The following is a 22,238-nucleotide window of genomic DNA, read 5'->3' on the forward strand; positions in this document are numbered from 1 at the left end:
TTCTGGTTATCGTAGTTAATCCTGCACACTTAACTCAATAATATGGATTAGATCAATTAACCCATCAATTGATCTCATCATCAAAATCCGAGATTCAACTTTAAGATCATGCATGGTATAATGTAATTTGACAAATTAATATTTATGATTTGCAATGATATATGTAATACTTGTGCTTTTTAAATATGATGTGATGTATTACATATGATGTGAATCATGATTTAAAATACTATGAATTGTTGCTAAAATAATGTATTATAAATGTTGATTTAATGTTTTATATCATGAATGCTCTAAATGATGAATGTTTGGTATCATGATCAAAATACTGATAAATATTTAAAAAATTTAATGTTTTAGTATCATGTATGATATACTCATAATGATGATTGATTTTTCGGTATCATGCATGAAAAATGAAATGTAATGTTATTGAATTTGTGCATGTTATAAATTGATACTATAATGATGCACAAATAAGAATGATTACTTACCTTTGTCATAATTTAGAAATTGACATAAAGGGTCTTCCCTTCTTTTTGACAATGACAAAGGGGGAGCAAAACATACTAGAAAGTAAAAATTTGCTAGCTCGCACAATTCAAGAAGAAAGCAAAAATTGTACTTCTCAAAAGAGAAGAAATTGCTATCTTGAACATCACCAAGAATTGCTTGCTTGAAATCTCAAGAAGATGAAAAAATATGCTATCTTGGACATCGCAAAGAAAAGCAAATATGCCAACTTGCATATCTTTAAATTTGCTAGCTTATATATTGTAAAACTTGCATATTTCAAGAAGCAAGTGTTGCTTTCTTAAATATCTCTAATTTGCTAACTTGCATAATGTAGAACTTGTTATTTTGAACACTACAAAGAAGTGTTATCTTACCTATCTCAAGAAGCAAAAATGCTAAACTTATACATCTAGCAAAATTTACAAACTTGCAAAACTCTGAATTTTTGCTAGCTTGCATGATGATAAAAAAACTAGAAATTATGTTTATCATACAATGTATTGAACCTGTATTTCAAACACATGAATAGTTGGACTTCTCCTTTTTGTTGATGACAAAAGGGGAGAAGTGTGATCATGTTATACATGATGACGTATTGTAAATATTCAAGATGAAATTTGCAATGACTTGAATTCAGCTTGAATTCAAGGTTCTATCAATATGGTACATTGATAGGGGGAGTTTGTTTAAACTTCGGGAGTTAAGGTTAACTCCATCATCAATTGGTTGTCACTATAAAAAAGGGGGAGATTATTGAATCTCATATTTTGATGATGAAACCAATTGATAATTGTTTATGATTTAATCTACGTGTTGAGTGACACAGGATGCTACGATCAGGATAAGACAATTAAAGCAGGAAAAATCAAGTTATGCCGGAGGAGAACATATCAGAAGATTGGACGTCGGACCGGTGGATCGATCGACGTATCAACAAAAGGTTTCGGGCCGTGGATTCGAGCATCGGGCCAAGAAGAGCAGATATTATGCCAAGGATATCGGAGTTGCAGAGTCAATTGACCGATTGGGCAATAAGCCGTAAGAGAGGACGATGTGCTGAAGAATCGGACGAAGCGTCAAGAGACCAATGATATGCCGGACAACTTGATTAATGCTTAGTATTAATTATCTAGATTGAAGTTTATTTTACATGTGCTGGATTAACTACGATGACAAGGCATGGAGCAAAATGAAGTTCCAAAGTCAAGGACACTATCACATTAGGAGTTTGAGAGTTCGTTGGAAGTCCGGAAGTTCATCCCTGGATAATGCACACAAGCATAGAAAGTCTAAAAGCAAAGAAACGCTGCTGCTATCTCTTTAGAATTCCCTCCTCTACTCTAAGTGTTAGATTTCTGTAAGAGAGGAGTGTGAGTGCTTGTAAGGGTTATCTCCTAAACCCGGTAAAAGGAGAAGAGTGGTGTAAAAAGGTAATTGGCCTTCGCCTATTGAAGGAAGGCTTCTAGTGGATGCCGATGATCTCGTCGGAGGAGGAAGTCGAAAGTGGATGTAGGTCAAGATTGATCGAACCATTCTAAATCTCGGTTTGCATTTTATTCTTGCTATTTCCTTACTGCAAACCTCTTTAAGTGCTTACTGCCTTCAAGCTATCTTTACAAATACACCTTTAAAGTTATTATTTTTACAAAACGACTTAATTTTTAGGAATACACCTGTAAACCGTAAGTGCTTAATTTTTTTTATGATAAACTTAAGATTATTTTGTAAAAAATAATATGTTATTTAATAGATTCAGTGAATGAGTATATTTTCATTTATTTTTAAGTATAACAAAGATTCTCTACATAATTAGTGAGAATAATAAGGTAAAAGATGAGAAAGATGAGAGTAGAAGACATAGCAGGAGGAGGCTAAGGAGTATGACCGAGAGGAGGGGAATGAGGGAGGAGGATAGGGATGAGGGTTTATGGATTATAACTGAATCAACACATTAGCGCAAATTAGTTTAGTAGAACCATATTAGGGTAAAATTTAAAAAAAAAATGCCCTCAAGTAAAAACGAGATAATATAAAAATCGATTACGATGGACTTTATTTGTTAAATTACCTAAACCATTTTTCATATATCGTTATTACATGTCATCCGGTCAAAACCCACTATTAACAAACCCACAGTAAGACTCGGACCCAAACTTCCACTCATACGGGCGACGTCATAAGCTTACCGTCAACATTTATTTTATCTCCAATGTTCTTGGCCAATCATGACTCATTTACACACTCCTCGTCAACGCCACTTTCTATATGACTCTCATCGTGTGACTTTGTCTATCAGCTTGACATCTCATCGCAAGCTACAAAGAGATATAAATATCATATTTAAGTTCTTAATATGCTATGATGCCATGGTAAAAGATTTTGATTATATTACTATAAATACCAGAAAAGAGACCCGATTTAGATGATTAAAGTTTAAATTACAAAGAAATTCTTGACTTGTAGGAATTAAATTATGTTAATTAATAGTCAATTATTTCAAAAATTAATGACAAGTAGAATATTTTGAGGAAGAGGAAAAAAAAATAAAAAGAAGAAGAAATCATGCAGTCTCATATGTTGCCAAACATGTTTGACTTGTAAGATTTCTCAACAAAACAGAACGAAAGCCAGAAGTTGTAGATAATTGAAGTACAGCTACCAAATTGACTTCTCGAGCGTAGCAGGTCACCTACCCAAAACTGTGCTATGTAGTTGTGATCTGACGTAACTGCCCTCTGTGGAACGTGTCCGGAAGCAAATCTGTCACCGTTAGATCGTCGATAGAAAACCTGTCGGTATATTTGTGTGTCTGTGGAAGTAAAAGGACAGAAATGGGAATCTAAAGCGTCGTCCGTCATCTTAATCGAGGAAGGTGAGCTGTTCCGATGGCTACTTGCGTCGTTACTGGATAGGCGAGGGTCACAACATGTGGGTCCCATGTCGCCGTATGGCCGCCGAGTACCTTGATCTAGGATAACAAACAGAAGCCCCGCGTGTCCCGGTTGGCGATGGCCGGGTGTGTGGGTCCCACACTTTTCCAAAGCAATAGCAGAGCGGGTAGGGCTGCGTGGATCGCGGTAACAATCAGAAGCCCAACGTATACGATTTCTGACCGGCCTCAGAACGCCTCGTTGCTGATAAACAATGGCCGTCCAGTGGGTCCCACACACTTTGCTGCAATAACAGACTGGGTAGGACGTAGTGTAACGACGAGTGTCTAGATCTAAAGTGACAAACGGAAACCCTACGTACAATTATACGATTTCAAACAACCAATGAGAGAGAGAGGGCGAGAGAGAGAGAGAGTATCAAGGGGCAACGTATTCGCTTGCTTCGTTTTCCGCTTTCCTCTCCCCACCCCCAAAAAAATCAATTCCCCACTTGCTCGCCCGCCGCGTGCCGTCAGGTTCAAACTCCCCTCCCCCACCCCCATCCCTTTCTTTCTTTAGTTCCCGAACTATTCTCGCGCCCCGAGGCGTCGCATTAGGGTTTCGGCCCCAACGGCACCTCCCGATCCCAAATCCTCCGAGCACCCGCGCCGCCCTCCTCCCCAGATGCGATCTCTAGTCTCTCGCTAGACAGCCGGTTCGCGGTCGCGTCGGCTTGCTTCTCTCCCCCGGCAACGACGTTGCTTCCGGTTGCGGCGGTCCAAGCGATGGCTTCGAACGCCTCGTCCTCCGCTTCCGAGTGTAAATCGGAGCCCTCGGCAGAACATCAGGTTCCTATTTCTCGTCTTCTTGTTGTTATGTGTTCGGTGATTTGACTTTTACCGCAATGTGGGGTGGGATTATGTGCCGTTGGTCCTGGAGTCCGCGAGATTTGGAGCTGCATTGCGTCGGGTGCAGTATTTTGGCTTGTATTGTTTTCGCTGGAGATGTCAGCCAAACCGAAGCGGGTGTACGTGCCTTTGGAGCAATGTTGGGTTGCCTAGTTGTGCTTGTTTTCGGGCATCATAGGTAGCACACTGTGTCATGTCACTGATGCATGATAACTCTCTTAGTTTGAGAATTGAGAGTTTGACTCGCGAGTACAGAACGGGACAAAATGTTTGATACGAATGAAAGAGGAAGATGGGAAGGGAAAGTGATTGCTGTGACGAACCACTAGGAATTGTGTTTTGGAAAGACGAGTATGAAAATTCATCACCTTATCCTGTTGACTTTCATATTTGAGTCAACGAAAGTCGAAATTCTAGACAGATGATTGCTCATCCTAATTATTGGGTGCATCATTTCCAATCCTATGGGTAATTGTTGGTGCTGAAAGTATGCTTTGGGTGCAATATAAAATACAAGTTTCAAAAGCAAAACTGTTAGTATGTTGGGCCTATGTATTCTTCCAAGCGAAGGAGACCGATATATATATATATATATATTTCTTTTCAGTAGATTGTAATTTTTTCCTATTGTAGGCAGCTATAATCTACAGGTCAAAATGTTGGACATACAGGAAAGATGTTGACATGGTTTGAAGTTTTTGGTAGAAAAATAAAACCAGGTTTCATCAGTGCGAGAGCTAGTTGTGGATTAGAAATTAATTGAAAAAAGTAGTACAGGGAAAAAAGAGGGGGAAAAAACTGTTGCAAACAATAATGATTGGTCTAATTGTCCTTTGTTAGATATTACCCATAATCAAGCTCAGTTAATGAAAAAAAAATCACCATGCAGAAAGCTAATGGAGCTCAATTGATAGAGCTCCACATAGTCTATTGCATATAGTGTGAAAAACTTAGTGGTTTTGCAGAACTAAATAGCTTAATTCAGAATGTTTCATAACAACAACAATAACAACAACAATAGCACAAGTCCCAACTATTTGGGGTCGGTTACATGAATCTTTTGCTGCAATTGAGATCGGTAAAATCTCATATATTTAGTAAAGTTTATAGTACTTAAAACTTTATTTATAATTTTCATTAAACTCCTTTTAGATCTTTCTTTATCTCTTCTCGTGCCACTAACATTAATCATTTCACCTCTTCTAACTATTGCATTCGAAAGTCTCTTGAGCACATGCTATATGATCTTAAATGATTTTCTCTCATCTTATCCTCTATCAAAGCGATACGTAGTTGTTCACAAATTTTTACTAGTTCAATTGATATTAAAAAAAATAAAACATAGCTGACATCTTCTCTAAACCAATTTAGTTGATTTTTTACATCTCCATGAAAATCTGTATTTCATTCATCTGGTAGTATGCTGATTCTGTAGAATCCTAGGACCCTTAGCCGCCTCTTAAATCTTTTGGTCTGAAATTCTAGGTACTGGGTACTCATGAAATATAATGGGGTGTGCATTTTTTACTCTTGGATGGGTAAGCCAAGCAATTATCTTTGTTGGAGCTTTCATGAGGGTCTGCAGAGAGAAGATTCATATTAACACTACAGCTAATGCCTCAAATATTGATTTTCATGCATATCCTTGGAGTTTATGCTGTAATCTAGATTGTTGATATGTGACCTTCATGATAGCCTTGCTCTTTACATGCAGCACATACAAATATGCTCTTTTTTGTGGCAGTTGTCTTCATTATGGTATGCTACATGCAACTTTTTTCTTACCGTGATCTGAAGTTCCATTTAAGCATGATAATAACATTGTATATTCAATTTATAATGTTCTGTTTGTTTGTAAGTGCAGATAGTTGGAGTTAAAGAAGGAAATTGTACTCCTTCGGATGTTATGGAAATTATAGATTCTTTGAAGAAACAAGTCTTTTCTGATCGTTGCACTTATATCAAGGTTCCAATTTAGAAATGCCATTGTTTGTTTCACTATTAAGTACAATAATATATTGCTTCTGACTATTATCTTCTCTTTGATAACTTCTTGAGCCTTCATAAAACCATTGCTGAGTTTCATTTTTTTTTTCCAGAAAAAAATGGATGAGAACAAGCAGAAGCTCAGTAGCATGACACAACTGGTTTATAATTTATCCAAGGTTAGAAGAAATAGTTCAGACCACAACAGTGATTTAGACACAAATCTCTTAACAAGGAGGCAAGATGATGCCCTTTGTACAGTAAATAGTCTTGAACAATCTGCTGGAGAAAAGGATAGTGGTAGTTGTCAAGAAGAAAGTTCATATGCATCCTCAACTGTTCTTATAGGGAACAATTTTGGAGGAAAAAATGGAGTTCGACTGATCAAACTCCCTGAAGTGCCCAAACTACCTCCATATACTACATGGATATTTTTGGACAGGTACATCTGTACAACATTAGGGCAATTATATATGTGCTCACCCATTTATATTCATGTACAAGAACCTTGCTTCAATATGTGTAAACCTGAGATTGCACAAACATTAACATGTTCTTTATTCCACACAAATCAGTGTTGCTCCTTGATTTCTACAAGGATGAACATTCATATGTGTAAAATGATATATACAAAGTTGTGTTTTAACTTTTAAGTGGCTGAGTTCATCTTTTATGTTGCCAATTGGAATTGTTTATGGTTGTATGGAATTTGAGTTTCTCTTTTGTTGTTGTTGACTCAATATTTCAAAAGTCAGGTTTTACGTCACCTGGTTGAAATACTGTGAAGCTGCATCACATGCAATAACTGCTGCGACATTACTTGCTTTATACTGCATATTCTTGTCTCTATAAAATCTATAAAATTAAGTGGCAACTTCAGGTTTTATTCCCATCTGGGAAGAAGAGAGGATTGATGGTTGAAACAAATTTATATTTGCATTTTTATAAATTTTACTTTTAAGAGTCTGTACTGATCAGATGGCTTCTGATAATTTGGAGGCAATTAACTTTGACTTGACTTTAAAGCATTAAAAAAATATTTTGTAGGTCAGAGTGTTTTTTTGAAAGTTCTAAAGGTCAGCCTCTTTTCAAGCAAGGATAAAGCAGGGGTTACATTGTTTATGTTGTTATTTTCCAGACCATGCGTGGATACTCTATTCTCCAATGATTGACACTCTAAACAAATCATGACATTTGGATTAATTTAAATTCCTTAATTTTTTGTACCTGATGACCTTTAGCATAGGAGTATCTCCTTTTCACATCAGATTTAATAAACCTGTGCATGCCTCTGTATATATACTGATTGAATGAATGAAAGCATACAATTTACACCATATCTAGTTCTCTGCTTTTATGCCTTAGGTATCAGAGAATTCAAATTTCATTATCATAGTCCAATGGCCTTTATCAACAGCACTATTAGCTCTTTTGCAACCCCTACTGATGGTACCTCTGTACATCTTTAAAGTCAACCTGAAACCCTCATTGTTATTATTGAGACAGCCCAGTTACCCATCAACCTCAAGACATTTTGCAGGAGCATGTAAAGAGCACCTATCCTTGCATCAAATCCTCAGTTTCTGGCCATAACTTCCAAAAATCATAGTATTTGACTTCAATTTGAATTCCTGGACTTGTTATTTTTGCTTTTAGCCTAGGAGTGATTCTCTTTGTATAAATTAGTATGAGTAATTCTGTGCTTTACATATCAGATTTGATAAAGTTGTGTATGCTTTTGTTTGTATTGACTGGAGAATTGAAAGAAACAATAGAACATTTTCACTGTATCCTGTTTTATGCTTTTGCTCCATCTTCATCCTCCTCAAATGGAACACCAAAAGAATCAGTGAATGCCTCTAATTTTTTTAATGCACAATGCTATTTTATTCATTGCAAAATTCATTTTATAGGAACCAAATAATGACAGAGGATCAATCAGTTGTGGGTCGTAGAAGAATTTATTATGATCAAAATTGTGGTGAAGCTTTAATCTGCAGTGACAGTGAAGATGATTTTGTTGAGGATGAGGAAGAGAAGAAAGAGTTTGGAACACATGAAGATTTCATTATCCGGTTGGTAAAACCTTAATTTTTTTAAAAGCATCCAATGTTTTAGCTCCACATCTCTTTGAAGATTATGCTGCTCAAGACTCTTTTTGTAATTTCAGTTGTAGCTTTTTATTTGGTCTTGTGTGTTGCCCTGTTACCTTAGTTGGATCATTATGTATTGGTTAAGTTGCTATTCTAATTCCTAACAAATGCTCTTGTTTGCATAAGCATTTCAAATGATTAAGAACAAGATCAACCATAATTGTCCAAAGGCATTCCAAAATAGGATGAGATGAATACGCTTCTTGGAATACAACTCAACTCTATTTTTGGTCCACATACTTTGCACACATGAAATCCTTTTGAACTGTGTTTGGATCAGGATTGAAAGAATGGTTGTGATATAGAGTAGAATTTGAAATGTAGATTCAACCTGTTCATGCAATTATCTTCTAATCGAGGCTTTAAAATAAATGATACTTATCTTCAAGAAATGGATTTTTGAACAGATGGAATTTTTTTAATCTCTTGTCTCATTGCTTTTTTTAGTTTCTCCATCCTTCTCAGTTTCTCTTTCTTGTTTTTTTTGCCCCCATTGTTCTTACATTGTTCTCTTTAGGGCATGAATTTTATGGCAAAATATCTTATATTATGAAAAGAAATAGGTTACATTCATACTTCAATGACTAATTTTAAGTTATAACTACAGCAGAGTCCTTTTCCTAAATATTTAGGATTGATTTCATGGATCCTTTCTTGCTATTTAGCTTTGTTGAATACATTTTTACTTTATAATCTGAGTGCATCCTAATGGTTTTGGCCAGATCTTTCTTTGTTGTGCATTATTAATCATCAGTATGATTTTAATTCACATTTTTGATCTTATCCATGCATTAGTTTGTTTGCATTAAACAGGTCAAACTATATTAAACATTAATGTTCCTTTTGTCCTGAATTCATAAGTCTTCAAAACAAGTTATTTGCATTTTGGGTTCAAATTAGTGAGGTCATATTGATGCAAAATATAAAATGTTCAAAGGTGTTAAGGGCCAATGTTGCTTCTGAATCACAGAATTGTCCATAGTATCTGCCGATGGGATTTGGTGTTTTTACAATAAGTGTTAGCAGACAAGCATCACATCAAATGCATATTGCAATCAATAATAGTATTTGGACATGTAACTGACAAAATTGGAATGTGTTTTTTTTGTGACACTAACTAATTAATGATCAATTATGATCCATAGATATCTCTAGTATGTTTTGACTTGTGCCTATTGGCATGACTAATCTTGATACACCTGAAAAGGTGCCCAACTTCTGTTCTACCTTCTCACAATAAATTTCTCTGTAAAGGAATAATGTCTTTACCATAAAAGACCATTGTGCCCTGCTATATTTCTGGTGACTGTCCCTTGTCTTTCATTTTTATAAGCTAATCTTTGATTTAACTCTGGTTTTGTTCCTGCATCAAATCTTAAGCTGTTTCTGCTGGTGTTTTTGTTTTTAGCCCTGGGATCTTAATTTGCTTGCTGCTGTTAAGGAGTGATTCTTCTACTTCTTTTTTGGGTTGAATTGCCTGAATTTGCAGTCTTGCATAGTTCACCTTGTAGCCTATTAGGACTATGAATAAATTCTCAGTTGGTTGTCAAAGTGATGATCACTTGAGAATGAAAATTATTTCTAGATGTGCACCAGCTATAATCTAATCAGTGTTCCTATGCTTGTTCATAAAAAATTAATTGAAAATATAATCTTTGTTTTTTTATATCCCATTCTAGAATGACTATTGAACGAGTTGGCCTATCTGATGTGGCTCTAGATACATTGTCTCAAAGCCTGGAGAAGAACTCTGTTGAAATCAGGGTATGTTTCTTTTTGCCTATGATCTCACACCTACTCGCATATGTCATATGTGAGTTCTTCACATGGTCAATATTTTTCTTCTGTTACCAGTATTTGTCTTTAGTTGATCTAGTATAAATTTAGGTTTAGCTGTTTCCGATTCACTTTTTGCTGGCATTTACAGAGGTGTGAAACCACACCAAACATCTTATACAGGCGAGATTTGAGAACTTTCTTAAGCAAGACTCTAATGAAGAGTGTGTAAAAAATGTGGAAGTTGAACCTAATGTTAGAGTGGATGATGCATTTCTTGAAAAGGATCTGGAGGCAGCATTAGATTCTTTTGATAACCTTTTTTGCCGCCGTTGTCTGGTAAGTTCCAGTATGATTTTACTATAAAAATAGAGTTTTCTAGCTTGCCGTAATCTTATTTTACCAGATGATGAAATTCTCTTTGCTTCTGGATTGATTTTACAGGTTTTTGATTGTAGACTGCACGGATGTTCTCAGGATCTGGTGTTTCCTGTAAGTTGTCATCTTGTCTCATCTATATTTCAACCTTTGTATTTGCTTGATATAGTTCATCAATTGGATTGTGTATCAGGCAGAGAAACAGCATCCCTGGACCAACTCAGATGATGGTGATCCATGTGGTATTCATTGCTATAAATTGGTAATGTTATCCATATATCTCATTACATTTTAAAGTTTCTTTACTCCTGACTGATTGTGAACTCATATTTGTTACATGTTCATGTTCTGTTTCTTACTTTTATCAGGCTTCCAAATCAGAAAGTACAGCTACTGCAAATTCTCAGCCCCATGACCTTGAAGAGGCAACTCATTCAGTTGGTAGTCCTGGATCACAATTGTCTCCAAGAAGAAAAATTAAAGGTTCCACAGGAAGGAGGGCAAAGTCTCATCAAAATGAAAGTGCGTCTTCAAATGCAAAGGTTGTCTCTGAGACTAGTGAGTCTGACACACGTGTCAATCAGGATAATGTATCTGCTCAACTCTCTTCCTCACCTACAAAAAATAAGCAGCGTGGAAAATGTGGAACCAGGAAGAAAACCAATAAAAGAGTTGCTGAACGTGTTCTTATTTGCATAAGGAAGAAACAGAAGAAAATGATGCAGTCAGATGCTGATTCAATTGTTAGTGGATGCCTTGTTGCTCGAGATATGAAGCTCCGATCAGATACACGAAAGGACAATAAAAATTCTAGTTCATCGATGATAAACAAAATAATTAAGTCTTCAACTATAAGAAACAACAGGAAGAAGGCCATACAGCATCAGGACAGTATGAACTCAAAATATGTTGAAGCTCAAAATGATAATATTTTCCAGGCATCAATGGAGCCTTCAGCAACAGATGGTGATGAAAGCGAAAGGAAAGAGGAGTTTGTTGATGAGAACATCTGCAAACTTGTGAAGACGGATAGTAAACCATGGAAGATTATTGAACAGGGCCTCTTTCTTAAAGGTTTAGAGATTTTTGGAAGGAACAGGTAAGACCGTAAGAGTATACTGCTGGTCTTCAAATGTTCACTACTTTTGTAAATTTATCGTCTGGTATGATTATTGGAATTGGTAAACACTTGACCTTTTTTGATCTAGTGTTTTTGCATTTTTTTCTAGGAGGATTAAGAACATGCTTACATAAAAAAAATTAATAGAGTGTGATGCCATTGGTTGCAGCAGTTTAAAAAGGCGCTCGGGCAAGGTGAGGCGAGGCCTGAGCGCCTCGCTAATCTTCTAGGCGGCGCGCTTCAAAGAGGCACCGCTTGGGCGCTCGCCCGAGCCCAGGCATTGGGCGAGCGCTTGGGTTAACTAAGGCGACCGAACCAGGATTTTAGGTCTGGTTCGGTCCTGGTTTGGTTTCTGGTGGTTAGTTGGTTCAATCGAACCAACTAAAATCGATATCAGTGACAACCCAACCCTAACCCTCGTTGCTGCTCCCGATCCCGATCCCGCTGCTCGCCGTTGTCGCTGCTCGCAAACGCTGTCGTTGTCGTCGCTCGCGCCTCCCATTGCTCGCTGCTCCTGCTCCCGTTGCCGCAGTCGTTGCTCGCCGCTGTCGCTGCCGCTGTCGCCGCTCGTGCCTCCCGCTCCTGCTCGCTGCTGTCGCTGTCGCTGCCGCTGCCTCCTTACACTCCGCTGTCGCTGTCGCTTCCTCTTTTCTCAATCAGCAGGCTCAGCACCCCCTTACACTTCCTTCTTCTCCTTCTGTTAACAGTATACAGTATACTGTTAATATTATTAAGTTTATTTGAAATTATTAATTTTCAATACTGTTAATAGATTAATAATATATTATTTTGATTTTAATACTGTTAATTTTTATTTATTTGAAATTATTGTTAGGTTTCAAGATAAATAGCAAGTGTACAGAGCAACTCAATAGAGTCTCTAATGGCATCAAAAAAAGATTCAATGAAGATGATTTATGTGAAAATGACGATAATATTGATTATGATGGATGACTTTGATAGAAAATTTTATTGTTTTGAATTTTGAAACTTTTTGTTAATGTGACATTGTGATTTTGTATCTTAGATTTTCTTAATTTAATAGCATATTTTAATTTAAAATTTAAAATTATTATATTTATTAATTATATTATATATTTTTATATTTTAGCGTCTCGCTTCGCTCAAGCGAGCGCCTAGCGCCTCGAGCATTTTTGGACCTTAGCGTCTTTTGGCGCCTAACGCTTTTTAAATCACTGTTTGGTTGTTAAATAATTGGTTGATAATAGTAAAAAAATTAATTTAATTTGAAGTTGTTACATAAGGATCATGTACTCAAACTTGCAGAGCATTGACCTTCCCCAGGGATTATGCCTGATTAGAAAAGATCAAAAGAGTTTCTTCTGGGTGGGGTCCTTTATGAGATTGGTAGTCTGATAAAGTTTCTTGTGGCAACAAGGAGTCTTGTGACTCTAAGGTCTCAGCCAAGAGAAAAAGATAGGGACAGTGAATTAAACTATTTCAATTGAGTCTTCTGCTTTTGACATTTATATGCATCAAGGAAGCAATAGCCATCCATTATTATTATTTTTTCTCATAACGATTCCAACCTTTCACATAAGCATCAAAGTGCTATGTGGACCAAAATTTTCCTGGTCTTATGTTTCAGCCAAAGAAAATAAGGAAGATGTTGGATTTTTCAATGCTTTTCTTTATTTTGTATGATAAAATGGATAACTTTAGAAGTAGAAGACCTTTTTGATCATGAAGCACCTAATTCTGTGGAAAGGTTTTATAAATGTAGGACTTAACCCTTTTAATTCCTGTCTGTTAGCTTGTTTTCTTTGTTTTCACATGCCATGGACTTGGTGAGCTGTCTTTTAGAAACATTGGGTGAATGGCTACTGCTTCACACTCCCTCTCTTTTTCTAAGTCCAGTAAAGGATTTAAGTGGTCAGATGCTCTGCTTTGGTTGTTGTAGATGCGCTTCCAGTCTCAGTAGAACATCAAATTAACTTATGAAAACTGATATACAAGTATTTGAAATTCTTTGATCCAATGATGCAAACTTAAATTAAACTCCCAGTTGATGGAACAAAACCTCCTTCAGTTTGAATCACATTAGAGAACTGTTTAGTTGAAAATATATAATAACAGACAAAATGTGTTGGCTGAGTAAAATTTGATTCAAGTATTTTTGACAATTAGATTTTTGTTGTGATACCACTGTACTTGATTTCACATGTATCACTCTAATCATGATATGTAAAGTGGCATCTGAGGCTTCTTGTTGTCAACTATATGGTGCCTTGATTTCCCTTCCCATTTGAAATGCTTATGTAAGCATTTATACCATCTTATTTCTGTCAAAAGTGGTTTGTAAGTCCATTAAAGTTTTTTTTTACTAAGTGCAAATTTTTTGGGTGGTAGGCATTACCAGGAAAACCACTCTGGTAGTATTCATCAGATGCAGATAATGAGATAAAAACATCACTTTTGATGCTTAAGTTAACATCACATGGAATCCTTAGTGGAGGTTTGTCGAATCACAACCATAAGAGGTCATGGAGTTCCTTTTTGTTTCCCCACTCAATGATGGAAAAATATTAATATAAAAGAAATTACTTGATTTTTTGCTTCCATATGTTTAGTTCATTTTACATGGTGTCTGACCATTGGAACACTAACAAATTCAAAGCCACATAGCCATTTGGTCTCTAATGCAACTTCTAATGTTTTATTCATTTAAAATGCAGTCACAGTGTACTATTGTTCCTCTGAACCTTGCTGAAATGCCCGACTCTTTGTGTTGTGCGCATTGAAGCATTTATATGTGCTTGCAAGCTGGAATACAAGTACTACAAACTTATTTTTGACCAAAATTTTCATATCAGTATCTGATCAAATTTTTTGCGAACAGACTGGAAGCATAGTTTTGATTCTGTATGCATTTGCATTTATGAATGCCTACTATGTTTTGTGGCATTTAGCCTTCCATCTCAGTGAGAAGCTTGACAGGGGAGTGCTTACTATTTATATTTTACATCTTTATTTACTCTATGAGCTAGGCACATTTTACATCAGATGTTTGATTGCTAGAAATCTTTTGAGTGATGTGGTTCATTCTTCAACAGTTGTTTGATTGCTAGAAATCTTTTGAGTGGAATGAAGACTTGTGTTGAAGTTTTTCAATACATGAACCACATTCAAGATAATGCAACATATAGGGCAGCTGATGGTGCTATTTCTCTAGTTGAAGGCCATGGCAAGGTTCTGATATGATATATTGTAGGTGAAATATATGAATGTATACTTTGTCAAGGCCTTAACTTGCTTACTTGTTGATTTCCACTGTTCATGTCCAGGTCTCTGAGTTACGAACAAGGTCAAGGTTCTTGCGAAGGCGAGGAAGGGTTCGTCGTTTGAAATACACGTGGAAATCAGCTGGGTACCATTCAATACGGAAAAGAATTACTGAGAGGAAAGATCAGCCTTGTCGGCAGTACAACCCTTGTGGTTGCCAGTCTGCTTGTGGAAAGCAATGTCGTTGCCTTCTAAATGGGACATGCTGTGAAAAATATTGTGGGTGAGTTGTTTCTTCATTCCACTGAACCGAACTTGTCAACTCCATAATCCAACATGATAGGCCCACTGGCCCAATAATTTGGATGAACGCCCTAATCGCATTGTTCAAAATTATGCTTGAGGCCACGTTACAGTTAGTTGTCATGTCTTAATACCAAAGTTTCCCTCAGTATGACTAATGGGGGCATTTCCCTCAAAGCCTTGGTGTTCTTGTCCAGGTCCTATACATAAGTCATATGATCTAGAATCATTCTTTAATAGGTGGCACATAAAGTATATGGCACCGTTGATGGCTCCACTTTGTAATTTGCATCACTCTGATACTAATTGTTATTTCTCGTTTACTATGCTCACTGCTCTGTTAACTGTAAGATGGCCTCAAGCCTTGTGGTTTAAAATGCTTAGACCTTGGTTAGTAGAAGTAAGCTCATCAAGTCTTATATAATCACATATCACATCATCCACTTTTCTGTACTTCCATGATACTATACTTCTGATAAAGCATTACATGTCTCTATAATGCTATATTTTTATTCTTCTTTTTATATTTTTTTATTTGCCATCTAAAGTAGCATCTGTGAAAGGTCAAACAGATAAAATAATAGGTTGTTTTTGGTGACTATATTTCATGCGTTCTTTTTAATCTAGTTTGTGAATTATTCTACACAATGCACTAAGGCAAAACTGATTTATCGATTCCTTTACTGTAAATTACTGCAAAACTATTTTGAGAAGTAGAATTTTAATTTTAACATATGCTCTCTCTCCCGTAGCATTTAATTTAATGCCCTACATTCCATTTTATTCAATTCCATGAATTGTATTGACTTGGTTAGTCTTTGCTGAGCTGGTCCACCTGTCCATTTTTTTCCATCCCTACTTTTCTTTATGTGGCATTAGGATTCTTTGTCAAACAATTTCTTTTGTTTGTGATATTATTTGAAACAAGATTTGTAATTTTGTATTGTATCGACGTTTTGATCTTTGCTTGGTACGGTACGGGCGTATCGAGCGGTATGCTAGGGTGTACCGCTCGGTATATATAATAATAATAATAATAATAATAATAATAATAATAATAATATAAAAATTAATATATAAAAATATAAAAAAAGGAGGCGTACGTTGCCTCGGTGACGTCGCCTCCTTTCCTTCTCGCGTCAAACAAGAAGAACGCGGTCTTCTTCTCATCTGCGGCGTTCGGCGAAGACGTCAAAGGCTACATACCTCTTCAGCCTTCAACGAAGAACGTGGCGAAGGCCGCAAGTGTCTTCGGCCTTGGCAAAGAATGCCGTGAAGACTGCAAGCGGAAGAATGCGGTGAAGGTCATAGGCATCTCCGGCTTTCGATGAAGAACGTAGCGAAATCTGCATGCGTCTTCGACCTTTGGCGAAGAAGCCGAGCCGCTGCCTCTTCATTACCTCTTGGATCGGGATCGTCGAGGGAGAGCTGTGCCGGATCGGAAAGCGTTGAGGTTCTCCCGATTCTCCCTCTTCTTCGAGCGCCTTCTCCCTCGATACTTCTTCCCTCATCATAGCTAGGCCGCAGCCAAGCTGATATTGCTCGGTAGCAGGCGGTCCGTGTACCGATCTGCTAGCAGACCGATACGTACCGCCCGGTATGGGCGGTATCATATGAAATTAAAATCCTTGATTTGAAATGTGGTTAGGATACATGTGAATAATTATCTGAGATGAAAATAGATCCAGGATCCATCAAATTGGTCATAAAGGCTTATTTACCAGAAAAAAATTGTTGTCAGATGGATTTGTCATTTTGGAAATTTTTGTACAATGTTTGGAATTATAGTATCCACAAATCAGGGTCACAAATTTGCAAATTTTCTAAAACAAATGTGAAAAAGAATAAAGCTCATAGCATACAAAACTGCTGTCTGTAGTATAAGGATAGGACACTCCAATTCCTGGTATTGCACATACTATTTTTTGTATCTCCACCCTTTTTGCCATGTGGTGAAATCTGCTTCGCTATGCTCTTAGTAAATTTTGTGCAATGGAAGGATTAAAAAATCCTCTGTTATAGCTTGTAAATATAGTTTTATTTTATTTTGTGTTGATGTTTAAGCTCATGAATGTCAATGTTATAATTTTCCTTCTGTTTGTTGTATTAATTTTCCATTGCAAATTAATTGTTGTATAATGGCTAGGCTGATTCTATCAAATATTGTATATCATTCTCTGTTTATCTTATCATTACTGTTAAAATTGTTGACATTATGTTATCCATGTGCTGCTCCGACATATTTATAAGAACAATTTTAATTTATATATTTGTTTGTATTTAGATGTCCTAAAATATGTAAAAACCGGTTCCGAGGTTGTCATTGTGCTAAGAGTCAATGCCGCAGCCGTCAATGCCCATGTTTTGCTGCTGATAGAGAATGTGACCCAGATGTTTGTAGAAATTGTTGGGTTGGGTATGTCTAAGCCTCATCTGTCTTACCTGCTTCTGTGTGTTGCGTAGCACCTTTTACTGTATGTTTCTTTAATCATCTTGTAGTTGTGGTGATGGTACATTAGGAGGCCCTAATCAAAGAGGAGATAACTATGAATGTCGCAATATGAAGCTTCTACTAAAACAACGCCAAAGGGTAAGACTGATCCTTATTGGTTCTTTTCATTGTTCCTATTCTTTTTAAGTGTTCTTTTGTTGTTTATGATGTTTTCTACATAATTTGCCGGTGTGTCATGTTGCAATTGATATTAATTATCAACTTGGTATGAAATTTAAATCAAACTCAAATTTTTAGTCAAGACAATTTGGTACCATTAGATGGATTCTTTCCAACTATTTAACTCTTCTGAAACATCTTTCATTTGTGTTAGGGCCAATATCATCTGACTTTTTCAGTAAGGTTTTCTGGACCTCCCCACAAGCTCATGGGATATCTAATTCAATTAACTTATCTCTTTATGCTCATGGGACCTCCCCAAACCTTCACTAAATCAGTGAAATATCTGCCATCCCTACCATCTCATGGCACTTCTAATTTCAGTTTTGTACTTATATATGGGCTTAAGTTCTTAAATTAACATGTTTAAAACATATGGCTTTCCCACTATCGTGTAGCGCTTGTTTCAATCTTATCCTTATATGTGCATAATGCTTGCATTAAGGTTTTAACAATGTATACCAAAACACCAAAGGCTGGCAAAAGTAGTTATTTGTTTTTGAAGTTGCAAAAGGCCTTTTTATAAGCTATGTTAAGCATCCTCTCAGGGAGGAAAAAGGAGAGAGATTGGGACTGTTGGTGGTGGTTTTGTTTGTTTTTTTGGGGGGGTGGGGGTTTCTCCCAATGGAGGGAGAGTGAGAGGCAAACTTGTGGAGGGATGAGAGGCATCATCACTGCCCTTCTGAAGTACACCCTTGTTACGAATTGTTGCTCACTCTGCTGTGAGGAATCAGTGTATCGCTAGTGAACGTCACATAGAGATTTTTGCATGTCAGAAGCGATGTTTCGAGTGGGGTAGGGTCGATTTTAAAATTAGGGTTGGAGGCACTTATATATATATATATATATATATATATATATATATATATATATATATATATATATATATATATATATATATATATATAATGCTACATAGTTTCTCAAATAATTGTGGATGCAAAACTCTCTTTTGTATCCTACATGGTTCTCCAATTTTCTTCAAATATGTTGTAATCTTAAAGGAAAAACTTTTTGAAGGGAAATGCAAAGTTCTTGTTAAAGGAAACATCAATTATGGCAGCCAAGACATTGCAATTTGTCATATGTCAAACATAGAATGCTCCTCCATGTAGCATTACATGTTGATCACTTATTTTGCAACCATAGAATGCTTCTTATGGCTATTAGATTTTAGCATCACTAACCATGTCTGGTTGATTTGTTGAGATGCCATTAAGAGTCGGACCATTTTTTCTTTCATGTTTGCTAGTTACTAATGTTGAGGTTGTTGTATATTTTCTCAATATTTTGGAGTATTACTGTTTCTTCAAATTGTGCTGTATGCAATAATTGATTCTCCTTTGCACATCCTGTTGCATATGATTTACTACTTGTATATTCTTCCGCAATACAACACTGCAACCACCCAATCCAACATGTGAGGTTGAATTTTTTACTCATCTGAAGGTTTGTATTGTCAGGTCTTACTTGGAAGATCTGATGTTTCTGGTTGGGGGGCATTTCTTAAGGTAAAATTCCTTATATAATATAATTTTTTGTGCATGATATTAACCATATTGGATTATGTTCTTTCTTGACAGAATAGTGTTGGTAAACATGAATACCTTGGTGAATATACCGGAGAGTTGATCTCCCACAGAGAAGCAGATAAGCGTGGAAAGATATATGACCGTGAAAATTCGTCGTTTCTTTTCAACCTTAATGATCAGGCATGTAATTCAGTTAAGCATGTCGATGCTACAAAGTTGATCTACTTGCTGATTTGTGTCCTTTGGTGCGGTGCAGTTTGTTCTTGATGCCTATCGGAAGGGTGATAAGTTGAAGTTTGCCAACCATTCTCCAGATCCAAACTGCTATGCGAAGGTTATCATGGTAGCTGGGGATCACAGGGTAGGTATATTTGCCAAAGAACGGATAAGTGCAGGAGAGGAACTATTCTATGACTATCGTTATGAACCGGATCGTGCTCCTGCTTGGGCTCGGAAACCTGAATCGTCTGTCTCAAAGAAGGACGAATCACAACCGTCCAGTGGCCGCGCCAAAAAACTTGCTTAACTCCAGAGACATGGTGCCCTTTTTGCTAGGACCATTAACATCCATTCTTTTGCCAAGCATTTGGCAACCAAATGATTGATTGGAAGTTAGAAATGGCCATTCCCAACTGTGTATTTGGGGTTTCGGATAATCTGTTTTCATCTTGAGCACCATTTAATTTGGCATTTCTGGAAACCACCTAATCTCTTATATTACGTTTGTAACATTTTCTAGGTTAATTGCTTAATGTATGACTTTCATTTAATTCTCTAATATATCTTACTTCCATTGACATTTTGTCTGCTTTTGATGCATGGATCCTTGGTGACGTGATCCATGACCAAGTCGAACTTGCAAGAACAATCTTCCATTGACATTTTGTCGATCCAAGGGTGCATGGATCCTTGGTGACGTGATCCATGACCAAGTAGATCTTGCAAGAACAAGTCTTCCATTGACATTTTGTCAATCCTTGGTGACGTGATTCATGACCAAGAACAAGTCTCTGGGGGATGGGGATTCAGAACAGAAGCACTTCTAGTGGATGGAAGGGTCAGCAGGTGTCAGCCAACTAATATTTTGACTCTGTTCGAGTAATGCAATTGAAAGCGGTCGTCATCACTTAAGAAGAAATCATTAAAAGCAAATGTATGTTTCATATTTCAATTTCTTCCTCTCAAATTTGTGGTCAATTAGGGGTTTTCTATTCATATTGATAGTTATTGTCGCTAATTAGAGAGTGACAATAATATATGCATACAATTACTGTCCCAGATTGCCTTTTTTTTTTTTTTTTTGCAAGCAGTTCCGAGTTAGTGATCGTCAATGTAGATGCTAATAGCAGGAAACCCGTTGAAAGTGAAATCAAGATTTCAATCGGAACTCTCCGAAATAATTGACGTCAGACCAATGCTTGTGCACATTCAATCGATTGCAAAAACCAACAAATAAATACACCCAATCCCGAGGATCAGTAGTTAGGAATCGTAAAATATATGCTAACGTGGTTGGTTACCTTTTGTTTGCACTTGGATCCATCTGCTTGCAGCGCATCCAGTCAGCACGCGAAAAAGATCTTCCCATTCAACTAAAGATAAATATGCATTCGTGAAACCTCAGAGGCCTGGTTATAATATAATGCATATAATAAAAATCGCCATTCAACTAAAGATAAATATGCATTCGTGTATCCAACCGATGAATATGAACAATGCTTTATAAGGTGAATATCAAAATTTTTTTGAGTAAATGACGCCCCACAAATTTTATTATTTCTGAAACTCCACACAAGTTCCTCTTCCTTTAACACAGCCAATTATGTAATTACTCCTTAACCTGTTTATAGAAACTCCAAGACACTAAAGAAGCATCATCACATGTTAAAAGCATTCGGTCCAACAGTGGGTTTCACCAACCGAATAAAACAAAGACATATCCAGATAATACTTGCATAGTATGCTGAGTGTTTATAATGGTTGCTCCAACATGGCAGCTTTCATCAACATGATCGAACAAAGCATGTCGTCACAGTGAACTGAACTTCGCCCAAGTGACGGGATATAAGATACATAAAATATAGGTGGAACATGGATGTTATTTCTTTCCGCTCTTCTTCAAACTAGTGCCTTCGAATGATTCCCTTCTTAGATGCTTTGGTGTTAGAACCCTTGCATATTCTAAACTTAGGATTTATCTCTTTAGGAGATCAACCTCCTTGGAACTCTATAGGGGTTCCTTTTTCCAAGTTGCTGTTCAAAGGTTGCAGAAAAGATTCATCTATTGCTTATCAAAAGAGGAGGAATATGGTTATTTATAGGGCTTCTAAATCCTAACTCCTAATAGGACTCATACTCAAGACTCATATTCCTTTACAACTTCTAATTCTTCTCTAAGAAACAACCTCTAATCCTAATCGGCCTTTTTACCTCTTTAATAGGGGTCAGCTTAGGTAGGTTTTACATGAATGCCCCTCTCAATTAGGACTCTTCTAGCTAGAGTCCTAACAGACCCGCCCTCTTAAAATCAGCCTTGTCCTCAAGGCTGAGATTCCATGAACTTAGGGAACCGGGTCTTCAGCTCCTCATATGATTCCCATGTGGCGTCTTCAAGTGGTAAATTATTCCAATGTACTAGTACTTCAGTAGAGGGACGTCGGCGACGCATCACGATCCTGCGATCGAGGATGGCTTATGGTTGGGCTTGAATAACTCCATCCTTAGTGGTGTTGGGCAGTTGGATCTAGGGTGACTCATGTTCTCCCAACTTGGGCTTCAAGCA

At 36.8% G+C, this 22,238-nt stretch overlaps 1 protein-coding gene across 3 annotated transcripts; it reads left to right on the forward strand.

Moving 5' to 3' along the window:
• The first annotated feature begins 3,879 nt into the window (after positions 1 to 3,879).
• Positions 3,880 to 20,253, forward strand: LOC103973483 (histone-lysine N-methyltransferase CLF). Of its 3 annotated transcripts, XM_009388059.3 has the most exons (17): positions 3,881 to 4,234; positions 6,009 to 6,052; positions 6,159 to 6,260; positions 6,394 to 6,722; positions 8,194 to 8,355; positions 10,113 to 10,197; positions 10,393 to 10,548; positions 10,654 to 10,701; positions 10,781 to 10,849; positions 10,956 to 11,686; positions 14,782 to 14,917; positions 15,013 to 15,233; positions 17,538 to 17,669; positions 17,753 to 17,843; positions 19,388 to 19,435; positions 19,508 to 19,636; positions 19,713 to 20,253. In XM_009388059.3, exons 2-17 carry the CDS (start codon positions 6,020 to 6,022, stop codon positions 19,980 to 19,982), a joined length of 2,742 nt encoding a protein of 913 aa, XP_009386334.1. In that variant the 5' UTR covers positions 3,881 to 4,234; positions 6,009 to 6,019; the 3' UTR covers positions 19,983 to 20,253. The 3 variants fall into 3 exon arrangements, 2 of the variants coding, with proteins under 2 accessions (XP_009386334.1, XP_009386332.1); XM_009388057.3 differs by lacking the exon at positions 6,009 to 6,052 and having other exon boundaries at positions 3,882 to 4,234; XR_010487918.1 differs by lacking the exons at positions 6,009 to 6,052; positions 19,508 to 19,636; positions 19,713 to 20,253 and having other exon boundaries at positions 3,880 to 4,234; positions 17,773 to 17,843.
• Positions 20,254 to 22,238: the final 1,985 nt, after the last annotated feature.

Source organism: Musa acuminata, chromosome BXJ2-6 (assembly GCF_036884655.1).
Source record: "Musa acuminata AAA Group cultivar baxijiao chromosome BXJ2-6, Cavendish_Baxijiao_AAA, whole genome shotgun sequence".
Classification (NCBI taxonomy): Eukaryota; Viridiplantae; Streptophyta; class Magnoliopsida; order Zingiberales; family Musaceae; genus Musa; species Musa acuminata.